We start from the raw sequence: 12,902 nt of genomic DNA on the forward strand, positions 1-12,902 counted from the left end.
GACCTGAGTTCAAATCTGGTCTCAGACACTTAACACTTCCTAGCTGTGTGACCCTGGGCAAGTCATTTAACCTCAATTGTTTCAGAAAAAAAGAAAAAAAAAAGAAAGAAACTGAGGCACAGACTGGTTACTTAAGTGACTTGTCCAAGATTATAAGAGTAAGTGTCTTAAGCAGGATTTGAACATAGGTCAGGAAGGACAGCACTCTTTAACTACTACTATCTGATTAGTTGATATGACAAAGGTAAAAATAGCCAAAAGTCTAGAGTTTCTTGAATTCTGAATTAGAATGATTATTCAGTTTTGTAAATTACCTTGTGAGACAAGTAATATAAACATTGTTATTTGCACATTATAGATGAGGAAATAAGACTGAAAGGGTTAAATGATCTGCTGTCAGACAGATAGTATCAAAGAGTGGGATTTGAACCCAGGGCCTCTAACTTTTCCCATCTTAATTTCCTTTGGACAAGAGTGGCATTCAGTGGGTCGGTCTTCCCATGTGCCTTTTCTCCTAGGCAGCTAGGTAGTGCAGTAGATTGAGTTGGACTCAGAGTCAAGAAGCCTTGAGTTCAAATCCTGGCTCAAGATGTATCCCATTCATCTCCACCTACTGGCTACCCTGCTTTTCTTTAAGTATCGGCTAAAATTGGGAGGCAGCTTGATGGCACAGTGGATAGAGTTCAAATTCAGCCTCAGATACTTAGCACTTACTAGCTGTGTGATCCTGGGCAAGTCACTTACCCCCTATTGCCTCATCAACAATCACAACAAATATTAAGTAAAATCCTACCCCCTACAGGAACTTTTCCAACTCCTTTTAATTCTAGTGGCTTCTCTCTTTTCATAATCTCCTATTTATCCTTTCTGTAGCTTGTTTGTATAGTATATCTTAATCTTCCCATAAGATTGGGAGTACCTTGAAGCCAGGGGCTCACATCCGCCTCTTTTTGACTCTCCAGTGCTTTCCACTGTGCCTGGTACATAGAAGCTGAAAATAAATATAATTAACTGACAGCTACTAAAAGTGTGCTCCTGGGCAAGTCACATACACTCTGTTTTCTTTAGATCTCTCTACTGTGAAATGGGGATAATAACAGTATCTACTTCCCAGATTTAATATAAGGATAAAATAAGACAATTTGTACAAAGTTCTTTGCTAACCTCAAATCCTTATATAAAGTCTTCTATTAAAATGAAATATAAGGAAAATAAATCTCCAGGGAAAACTCTTCCACATCCTACTAGCTCTGAGAACTGAATTTTGCAAGTTCAAACTAAGGGGAGAGAGATGTTGGGCAATTTGGGGGTTTGAATCTTACTTAGTATGTGACTTTTTTCTTCACATTTTAAATAGATCTTCCAGCCAACTTCTCTCTCTGTGAAATGAGGGAGGCCTAGAGGGTTACCAAAACCTAATTTTATAGATTGGGGTTATTTTACAGAAGGGGAAGCTGGGACATAAAGCAGTTGCAGACATATCTGCAGTAAAGGACCAAGGAGACTTACTCAATGCCAAAAGGAAACTTTAAGAGCCAGCATCCATCCAGAATCACCTCCCTTCCTCACCCAAGTAGTTTCCCCTGGAGGCTTTCCATTAAAATTCATAGAACCTAGCTAGAGAGTCAAGTGTGGTCCTTCCCAAAGGAGCATTACTTAGCAGTAACCAGTATAAAGAGACAAGCATGAAAGCTTGCTTTCTTTTGAAATGGTCTGTGATGAGACCATTTTGTGGCGAGATAGGCTACTCTGATGCTCCCTTATGAGCATGGGTGAATAAATTAAGCCTCTCCCATCATCATGGACTCATGGATTTAGGAGTCAACTAAGCCCCACTCCCTCATCTTACCAATGAGAAAAACAGAGACTCAGGGAGATTAAACGACTTGTCCTAAATCACACAGATAGTGATCATTAGAGAAGCTTTGAGTCTAGAGCAGATGTTCTGTCCACTGTACCTCAATCCACCCTGGACTCTTAGTTGATTCAACCCACCATGGAATTTTTTTTTTCCTGAGGCAATTGGTATTAAGTGACTTGCTCAGGGTCACACAGCGAGGAAGTGTTAAGTGTCTGAGGTCACATTTGAACTCAGGTCCTCCTGACTTCAGGTCTGGTGCTCTATCCACTGAGCCTCCTAGCTGCCGCCCACCATAGAATTTTAGAATAGGGTCTAACGAGACCATTTAGTCCCAACTTGAATTGTACTAAGGGAAATAATAGTCCCACTGCAAAAATGTCAGGGGTTTCCTTCCTCCCTTCCATCCCCTGCCAATATATGCATAGACCCAAGTGAGATAGTAGCTCATGAATCCCGATGACCTTTTTAGGTTCCTTCCAAGTTTGAGATTCTGTGATTCCATGAACCCTCTCATTTGTACAGATGGGGAAACTGGGGCACATAGCAGCTTCAGACAGATTCCATTAGTCGATGGAATCTATTTCTATTCATAAACATTTATCTAATGTTTGATTTGCTCTACTAGCAGCAAGTTCAGAGCTAGGAATAGGAAATGGAAAGTAAGAAAAAAAAATCCTACACAGTCCTTGCCTTCATGGAGCTCACATTGTACTGGGTAAGACCAATCTGGAAAATTATGTTCAATTGTTGCTCTTATGTTTTAGGAAAGACATTGATAAGATGGAATTTGTCCGAGAAGGTGACTAAGATGAGAGAAGAGGCCACTAGGTGGTGCAGTGGATACAGTGCTGGACCTGATGTCAGGAAACTGTAAGTTCAAACCTTCCTTCAGATATTCTCCAGCTGTGAGACACTGGACAAGAGACTTATTTGGTGTCTGCCTCAGTTTCTACATCTGTAAAACTGCGATAATAGCACCTAGTTCCAAGGATTTTTTCCAGGATCAAATGAAATTGTGTTTGTAAAGATTCATATAAATAAGAGCAGCTAGATGGTGGAGTGGATAGAGCACCGACCTTGAGTCAGGAGGACCTGAGTTCAAATCCGGTTTCAGACTTAATATTTCCTGGCTATGTGACCCTAGGCAAGTCACTTAATCCCAATTGCCTCAGGAAAAAAAAAGATTTATATAAATACTGGCTATTATTATTATTACAAACTGTGCCATACCATCAAAGAAGCAATTGGAGAAACTGAGATTGTTTAACCTCAACAGCAAAAGCTTTAAAGGGACATAAGAGTTGTCCCATGTAGAGCTGCCATGTAGAAGAAGTGTTAGATTTATTCTGTCTGGTCCTGGAAGGAAGGACAAGATTTGCTAAAAAGCAGATTTAGGTTCAATGTCAGGTTCAAATTTGTTCATGAAGAGAGTTGTCTAGTAGAGGAATGGGTGTCTTGGGAAGTGTTGGGTTCTCTCTTTCCAGAGTCCTTCAGACAGAGACTGGACAGATGATCTGTTACTGAACCATTTAAAAGGATTCCTGCTCCAGGATGGTCTGGCCTGTGTGGATGCTGAGTTTCCTTTAGAAACCAAAACTGCTGGGGAATCACGGTATGGGGATGTGTGTTTAGTCCAGATTCTATCAATTCTGGAGTAGTGGGGATGGACGGACTAGCCCAAGAAAGGATGTTATCATGGGGTAAATGGACCTTAGGATTCAATGGACATCTCGAACCAGCGTGAATTTCAGGTTACAGATGCCAATCTGTCTCTAAATTCTAATTTGCCAACAAGAAAACTTACAGACCCACTTACTTACCCAACCTCAGCCTTTCATATTGCTCTCGTTGCCTTCTATACGTAACTAATGCCTACCTTGCTACCACACTCAGAAAATACATCACACTACTGGGTTTCCTTCCTCCCTTCTTCCATCCCCTGCCAATATATGCATAGACCCAAGGGAGAAAGTAGCTCATGAATCCCAATGACCTTTTTAGGTTCCTTCCTAGTTTGAGATTCTGTGATTCCATGAACCCTCTCATTTGTACATGGGGAAACTGGGGCACATAGTAGCTTCAGACAGATCTTTTTTTTCTTCTTTCTGGAACTGATACAACTTTCTGATCTGCATTGTTCTAAGGAAATTTCTATATTGTATATAATATAATAATAATATAATATATTCTTATTATAACTCTTAGCGATCTCATTCATTTCTAAAAGTTCAATTGCAATCTCTCTGGAGATGATATATGTAACCTTACTCTTCAGTGATCTAGAGTCCATCTCCAACTGCCCTTTAGACATCTTGAACTGGATGTACTGAGTGATCTCATTAATTCCTAAGAGTTTAATTACAATCTCTCTGGAGATGATACAGTCAACCTTACTCTTCGGTGAGCTAGAGCTATCACCAATTGTCTTTGGGATGTCTTGAATTGGATGTACTGAGGGCATGTCAAAATCACACAATTAAGGCTGAACTAATTGCCCTTCCCCTTCCCACAACTCACTTCTCTTCTGAGCTTTCCCATTTCTGTTGAGGGAATCACCCTCCTTCCAATCATCCAGGACTGCAACCTTGCTGTCATTCTTGACTCCACTCTGCCATTCATCTCATCTATTCACTACACTGTCAAATCTGGTGATTTCTACCTTTACATCCTCTCTAGTATCTCTCTCCTCTCCACTCACACAGCCGTTGCTCTTGTTTTGACCCTCATCTCTCACAGCAGGACTCCCTGCTAATTGGTCTTCCTGACACACCTTTCACTCAGCAGAATTCCAGGGGCTCCCTTCTACCTCCAGGACTGAGCTTCGAGTCTCTGGCATTTAGAACACTTGACAACCTAACCCCTCCCTCCTTTCCCTTTCACCCTATATTATTCTATTTACAATCTATCTACTCTGACCTACTTGTCTGCTTTACAGCTTGACCTCTCCCTCCTTTTCTATTCACCCTATATTATTCTATTCACTCTGCAATCAATCTACTCTGGCTTACTTGCCATTCTTCCCATTTTTTCAATCAGCCTTTGTACCAAGAGTCCCCCATTTCTGGATTGCTCTCCCCTTTTAGCTCAGATTTACTCTGACTTTCAAGATTCAGTTCAAATCCCACCTGTATGAGATCTTCCCCAAGCCCCCAGCTCCTAACAGATTTGCTTCAGAGATTCCCTTCTTTCTACTCACTGTGTATCTTGATTAGTCCTAGTTATCTACTTGTCTAGTTGATTAAAATGTTGAGTTGCTTGAGGGTGGAGACCATGTTTTTGCCTTTTTTTTAAATTATTTTATAGCTTTTTATTTACAAGACATACACATGGGTAATTTTTCAGCATTGATAGTTGCAGAACCTTTTGTTCCAACTTTTCCCCTGCTTTCCCTCACCCCCTCCCCCAGATGGCAGGTAGACCAATACATGTTAAATATGTTAAAGTATAAGTTCAATACAATATGTGTATACATATCCATACAGTTATTTTGTTGCACAAAAAAATTGCTCTTTGAAATAGTGTACAATTATATGTTTTTGCCTTTCATTGTATCCCTAGCATGGTGGCCGGCATATGGGAAGTGCTTAATAAACACTTGTTGATTACTTGATTCAGCCTAATATCCTTGGCTAGCATTTTAAGGAAGGGTGATTGGATGAATTTTTCCAGCTGTCCTTGTATAAAAACTACTCAGAATAACAACCCAAGAAATTTATCTGAAGAAGAAACATGGTCCAGCAGAAAAAGTCTTAGAAATGGAGTTGGAGGTCCTGGGTTAAAATCTCAGCTTTCCTCTTTACTCTGTGTATGATTTTGGGTAAATCATGCTACCTTTCCTTCAAAAGCTTTACTTACTTCAGGCATAAAATGGTCGACACAACCTTGGAGGTTTCTTTTACCTTTAAGCCTATGATTTTATAGGTAATCTGGCTTCAGATATTTAGAAAAGACTACTTAGCAGAGGGTGCTTGGGTCTCTTTATATGTAACAGATGTGAATAGGGTTCTTGTCCTGAGAATATGGTTCTGCTGATTCACCCACTGATCATTCAGTATCAACAGAGCACAGGAGCTTAGTGGCTCTCAATTGTCTTTTTGCCCCATTGGCTCTGCATGTACAGGGTTGTGTGTGTGGGGTTATGATTCTGAGAGTCCCAGGACCAGCTTACTTCTCACATCATTACTCAATGCAGCTACCCAAAACTCTGTCAGTGTGGCAGGGGAAATTAAAATTATGTATATTCACCCCAAAACGCAACACTCAAAAGACAGTCCTGCAAAGCTGATGTGAGTTCTTATATTTACATCATAGTGGAATAAAATGGAATACCCTAAACCTCTTAGCAGCTAGGTGGTGCCATAGATGGAACACTGATCCTGCAGTCAGGAAGAACTGAGTTCAAATCCTTCTTCAGATATTTACAAGTGATATAATTTTAAGCAAGTCACTTAACCTCTGTCTGCCTCAGTTTCCAGCAATAATACTGGGGGTCATAATAGCACCTATTTTCCACAATTGTTGTGAGGATCAACTATGATCATATTTGTAAAAGCACTTAGTATAGTGCCTGACATTTAATAAATGCTTGTTTCCTTGCCCCACCCTTACCTCACAGCAAGTCAGCAGTACTAAGTATTATAACTTAAGCAACATAGAGATATGGAGAAAACATGTTGGATTTGGAAAGAGAGGACCCAAGTTCAATCTCTATCAAATCATTTAACCTCTTTGGGCTTCTCTTCTTGTAATTTGTAAAATGGTAGGAGTGAATGAAATTGTGATTTTTATTATATTGGCTCTGACCATCCATGAACAATTAATATTTCTCCAATTATTTAAATCTGATTTATTTTATATAAAAATTTTTATATTGTTTTGTTCATGTGTTTCTGGGTTTGTTTTGGCAGACATACTGCCAGGTATTTTTAGCAGATCTTGAAATCAGAAAATAGGGATCACAATCATTTTGCAGTTTTGAGAGTCCAACTATATAGAAATTCCCCAACTACCTAGTGGCCTTCTAATAATAAGTAAGGAATAATAAAAATAAATAATACACATATCACGCAAGAGTATGGAAAAACATATAGTCTCATCCACTGTTTAGAACTACTTGCTAATAAAATAAGCTGTAGATTTATTTAAAGGGACTTCTTTCACAAATTAAATATATTTTGTCTCTAAAAAATGGTAGGTTTGGATTATGTGATCTTTATGATCTCTCTTAATTCAGCATCCATGATCTTATAATTTCCCCTGGATCTTTGTCCGGATCATATGGAGATCCTTTTGATCAGGGGCAGAAGCCTCCTGGTGACCTTGTTCCACCAAGAAAATAACTGAGGTTAATTTCAAGTCTTTCAAACTCCAGGTTTTTCCTAGAATCCCCCACTTAACATACCTGTTTGATGCTCAAAGCCAGGATAGTACTCTTCAGTCCCAAACAAGTCTGTCCACGACATTAGTGGGTCACAGAAGGACGTGTTGGGAAGGAAGGTGCTGTGGGTTACTGAGTCCAACATCACTCTGAAAGAGGAACACATGTGTATGAGCTGGGAAACAACATGGCCAGGAAAGCAAGCCATCTGGAAACTGCTCACTGCACATAATCTCACTAATAGGATAATCCCTGGCATTTTATCTTGTGCCCTTTTGGATTGTTATGCTTTGTAAAATTTTAGAGTCCTGATCTGCAATTTCATCAGCATAGGAACTCCTATTAATGGAAAGTCTCCATCAATGCAGATTGGAAACTCCCTTGGAATTTACAGCTTTAGAGAGCAGCTTAAAGGTGCTGGGAGGTCTCAAGGCTTGCCCAGGATCAGTGTTTGTCAGAGGTAGGATTTGAACCCAGGCTTTCCAGATTTCAAGGCTATTATATACTGTTTTTCCTTATAATATCTTTCTCTCGTCTACCACTCCCTCCCTTCTGTACACCCAATCCCCAACTGAAGCATCTCAAAATGCTCAGATCTTGGATAAGCACAGATTGAAGCACAGGGATGGCTTTTGGTCCAAGACTATTACGTTATGAGTCAGCAGAAGACTGGTCCTCAGAACCTCTACTTTCCAGTCTGTTGCTCGTCTCTCAACAATCAATCAACAAATATTTATTTATCTAATGATTACTATATGTCAGACACTGCAAATACAAAGACAAAGATGTAAAAATTCCTACTTACATTCTAATCTAACAGCCAACATATATCATGTGAATGCTTTGGGCAGAGAGATGTGAGGCTACAGAAAGGAATAACACTTAGTCCTGCCTAATAATTCTAATATAAAATAGAAGGCCACAAGAGAAATAGAAAGAAAGGTGTATTTCAGGGCTGAAGAAGGAAACATTTCCAGCTGGGGGATGGAAAGAGGCTCCTAGGAAGAGGGAACTTTTTGAGGATAAATAGTATTTCAACAAGGGAAAATGAAGAGCAGGACACTCAGCAGCAAACATTTGGTGCTTACTGTATGCAAAGGAATATACCAAGGGCATATGTACAGTCTTAAAACACTCACAATCTAATAGACAGGCAGCATGGTATGGCAGATGGGATCCTGATCTTAGAATCTGGGTTCAAAGCCTGTTTTAGACACCTGAGACTAAGTTTTCTTATCTGTAAAATGGGAAGGGATTGAATTCATCCTTTAAGGTCCATTCCAGCCCCAGAAATTTCAGAGTAGGACTCCAAAATAATCCAAGTGGACACAAGGTAAAATTCGTCTTACAATTTGTGATCCTAAGACATTTACACAAATAATGATGAAATAAAGGAGAAGTGGATAAATGAGAAGGGGAGATCCATACTATGAGCACTGTGGGGATAGAGAGAATGCTTTTAACTTCAGAGAGAAGTGGGAAGATTTTATGGAGGAGGCAATACACTTGTTGGAGGAAGGGAGAGACTTTAATAGAGATGGCAAGGGAGTACCCTCCAGACACAGGGAATGTAGCCACATTTGAGAGAAGGGAAGGGAAATGCAGGATATAGAAAAGAGGAAGGAGGAAAGGTCCAGAGATGGGAGAGGGTGGGACAAACAAGGGATATAAAAAGGAGGCAGAATCAGCAAAACACTGAATGTACAGGGAAGACAGGGAGTCCTCCAGTTTGGATGGATTATGGAGAGGCAGAGGGAGGAAAACAAAGTAAGGCTAAAGAGGGAGGATAGTGCCAGACTGCAGGGCATCTTGAAGGCCTGGCAAGAAGTTTGTACTCTCTTTGGTTGGTTAAAAAAAATCATAATTCTATTAAAGCCTTTTTCTGCCTTTTTTTTCCTTTTAAAATGATAAATAAATGAAAATAAAAATAATAGTTTTACCAATTCCTTTTTAAAATATTACTGTTTTTTCTAGAAATATCTCTTTTCCTCCTGATTTTCAGATGGTTCAATAAGTACAAGTGACTTCAGTTGACAATGTGTGTAACATTCTGCCCTAGGAGGACTCCACCTCCATGCTGAGTAGAACTAGACATACTTTGTTTCATCATATTTTCTTTTTTAAAAAAATTAAATTAAGTTAAAAATTATTAATTTTTAACTTAATTTAATTTTTTTAAAAAAGAAAATTACACATTTATTTATGAATCATATTGGGAGAGAAAAATCAAAAGGGAAAAAGCATGGAAGAGAAAGAAAAAGCAGGAAAAAGAAGTGAATACAACATGTGTTGATTTACATTCAATCTCCATGGTTCTTTTTCGTTATGCAGATTGCATTTTCTGTCCAAAATTTATTGGGATTGCCTTGGATTTCATCATATTTTCTATGGAGACATGGGTGGCTTTTTCAGTTACTCAGAGTTCAACTTCCTTCCAGTGATTTTTTTTCACTTACATTGTCATATTTATTGTGTGTATCTCCCCTCCCCTCCCTTTTTGCAAAATCTTCCCATACTTCTCTGAATTCCTCCTATATATTCTTTTTTTTTTTTTTTTTTTTTTTGGCTGCTTCTCCCCAACCGGACCTATCATTTTATTTGTATAAAGAGCTCTATTGGAGTTCCAATGCAATTAGGTACCTATTTACAATAGAGCCTTAGAGACTTGCTTGGAAACACTGAGAGATTAAGTTATTTATCTAGGACTATACATCCTCTTGTTGATACAGTGCATAGAGCACCAGCATAGAGTCAAGAAGACCTGAGTTCAAATGTAACCTCAGACATTTAATAGCTATGTGACCTTGGACAAGTCACTTAATCCTGTTTGCCTCAGTTTCCTCATCTGTAAAAAGGAACTAGAGAAGAACATGGCAAACCATTCCAGTATCTTGGCCAAGAAAATCCTAAATGGGGTCATGAAGAGTCCTACATAATTCAACAAAACATAACCTCTAAAGTGTGAGCCAGTATGTGTCAGAGTAGAGACCTGAATCCAGATCTTCCTGACTCTGAGGATAAATTTGTTCACTACCCCACGGCTCCCCCTTCCCAGCATTTCTTACTAGATGACATTGCTCCATTACATTTATGTCCCACAGTAATTCAGCCATTCCCTACTCAATGATCCTTGAGTTTTCAAAGTTAAATTAGATTAACAAGCATTTATTAAGTGCTTATTGTGTGCTAAGCATTGAGTTCTGAAGGCCTTAACAAGCTGGAAAAGTCTTGAATATGGGCTCTGCCTAATAAATCTTCACCCAAGGACAGTTCTGGCTATGTTTGAAGAATATCATCAGCTGGTTCACTACAGGATGATGGACTTCAACCATACCAGTTCTCCAATCCAATCTTCTCCTCAGTCTTTCCCCTCCCCAGTATCTTCCTTCTAAGATTACCTTTGGCATATTTTTTTCCACTTTATTTCTTTTACTTTTTTTTTTTTGGCAACATGGCTAATGTGGAAATGTTTTGCATGACTTCATAGCTATAATGGTTTCATATTTCTTAGCTTCTCAATGGGTGAGGGGGGAAGTAGAAGAAGGGGAAGAATCGGAGCTGAAAAATATAAAACCAAGATGACCTCCCATTCACACTTTATTTTCCTTGTATGTTTACAATTATTTCCACTGTTGTCTCTTTGATATGAATCTAAGTTCTTTGAGTGAAGTGAAAGGGATGGCATTGTTGCTTTTCTTTGTATCCTCGGTATCTAGCTCGGCTTTGTTTTGGCTCTTAGTAAATACCTTTTTTAAAAAATTTATATAGTTGTTTCATAACCCATGTTTAAAGATAATAATTAAAATTTGCATATATAAGTTTTATTCCAATTTATTTCTCATTCTTCAAGGACAATCTTTTGATTAACTTCAGGCTGTTTAAGAGTTGGTATTAAGGAGGCATATGGACAAATAATGTAATCAGCATTAGAAATTATATGTGTATGCATACATACATATATGTATATATGTGTATATATATGTATTTGCAAGGAAGAAATATAATTGTTATATTAGAGATCTTTTTCAAGACATTAGTACATACTTAATAAACATTTGTTGACTGACCATCTACCCGGTACACATCTTATTCCTAAGACACTCACAATGTAATTAATACACAGGTAGCATGGTATGGTGGATGGGACCCTTAGACTTACAAAGGTTTCAATCCAGATTGGTGAAAAGGATCCCCATAAGAAGGGACAGATGAGGAACTATTAAGAGTTTTGAGTACCCCCTTAAATATTCATCTATAGTCTCATTCGTATATATTACCCTCAACACTTTCCATCCATAGCCAATTCCTATCCTGTCTCCCATACTCAGAAAATAAACATAACTCAGTAGCCCTAAAGACACACAACTTCATGACTATCAAATAGAAAAGGGATAAAAAATTAGGTATAATTATCTCAAACCAGATGTCTATTTAATAATAATAACTATAATTTATGTAGTGCTTTGAAGCTTGCAAAAAGGCTTTGCAAATATTAAATCATTTTATTTTCACAACAATCAGGAGATTGTTTCATAGATGAGAAAATCGAGGCAGACCGAGATTCGGGAATTTGCTAAGGGTCACACAGTTTGTAATTGTCTGAGACTAGCCTCTTATCTCCCTGACTCAAGGGTTTTAGCTACAGCACTATCTTGCTGCTTAGTTCTTTCAGGTCTGGACATGGGAATCATGTGTTTATCCATGTGGTACAGTTTGTAGACGTACTATGATCTTCCCTATCACTAAGTCATACTGATCAATTGACTCAAAATGTCTTTTCTTTTTTGATGGTCTATTGCTGTGATTTCATCAATATAGATTTTGGTACGGATTTGCCATCCACTGATCCAGATGGGTAACAAAAACAGAGTAATTAATTGAGGGACATGAAAAGTGTAAGAAATCTGTGTATCATATGGCTAGGTTGTGCCAAGATGAGGTTTGAACTCATTTCTTACCCAATCCAAGGCCAGCACTCTAGGGTGGAACTAATCTGACTCTGGGGTGTATGGGGTACATGGGCGTTCAGGGCAGATTAGTACCTCAGTGTGAGGATTTCTGCCCACACAAAGACCAAACCGTTTTTGGGTCCTGATATTCTGACCACACACAACCGAAATCGTGAGGGCACATTTACCCTTGGGAGCAACGAAAGGGTTAATGCACACAGAATGTTATCGTGGTCATGAATCTCTCCGCAGATCATTGCAAAGAGGAGCCTGGACCGGCTAAGGTTGGCCTGAGACTTTCCCATGAGCTTTTTGGTTTTCTACACATGGCTGGTGGTTGAGGTGGGGGGAAAGTGCCTGGGGGCCTGAAGCAAGGTCCCCCTCCACTAGACTGTAGAAAAACACACCTAAAGAGCTCTAGGGAAAACATGCTTCTCTTCTCTCTGGGCCATTAGGTCCCAGGTCTGGTGGGACTGAAGAGGTAGAGAATTAGAAACAGAGAGACCCGACCACAGAAATGGGAGGATGAGCTAGCAACAAGACACCCCCTTGTTGGGGAATCACCGGATTCGGAGCTCCCAGCCAGCGAGGCCGTGTATTCCTAACGAGATTGGCTCGTTTTAGCTGATGGGTTCAGTGGTCAGGGGCACCATTGGAGTGAGTGCCTGGCCCACGGAGACCTCCCCTGGGCCTCTTATTTTAGAGCAGTTTATGT

General features: G+C 39.2%; 1 protein-coding gene across 2 annotated transcripts in view; it reads right to left on the reverse strand.

The window, feature by feature from the left end:
* ELF5 (E74 like ETS transcription factor 5) overlaps nucleotides 1–12,902 on the reverse strand; it is a 52,283-nt gene that overhangs the window by 30,522 nt on the left and 8,859 nt on the right. For both annotated transcript variants that reach the window (XM_012552567.2, XM_003773680.3), the window contains exon 2: nucleotides 7,263–7,387. In XM_012552567.2, coding sequence (XP_012408021.1) covers nucleotides 7,263–7,383 — 121 coding nt within the window. In that variant the 5' untranslated portion in view covers nucleotides 7,384–7,387. The remainder of the gene's footprint in view (nucleotides 1–7,262; nucleotides 7,388–12,902) is intronic.

This window comes from Sarcophilus harrisii, chromosome 6 (genome assembly GCF_902635505.1).
Source record: "Sarcophilus harrisii chromosome 6, mSarHar1.11, whole genome shotgun sequence".
In the NCBI taxonomy this organism is placed as follows: domain Eukaryota; kingdom Metazoa; phylum Chordata; class Mammalia; order Dasyuromorphia; family Dasyuridae; genus Sarcophilus; species Sarcophilus harrisii.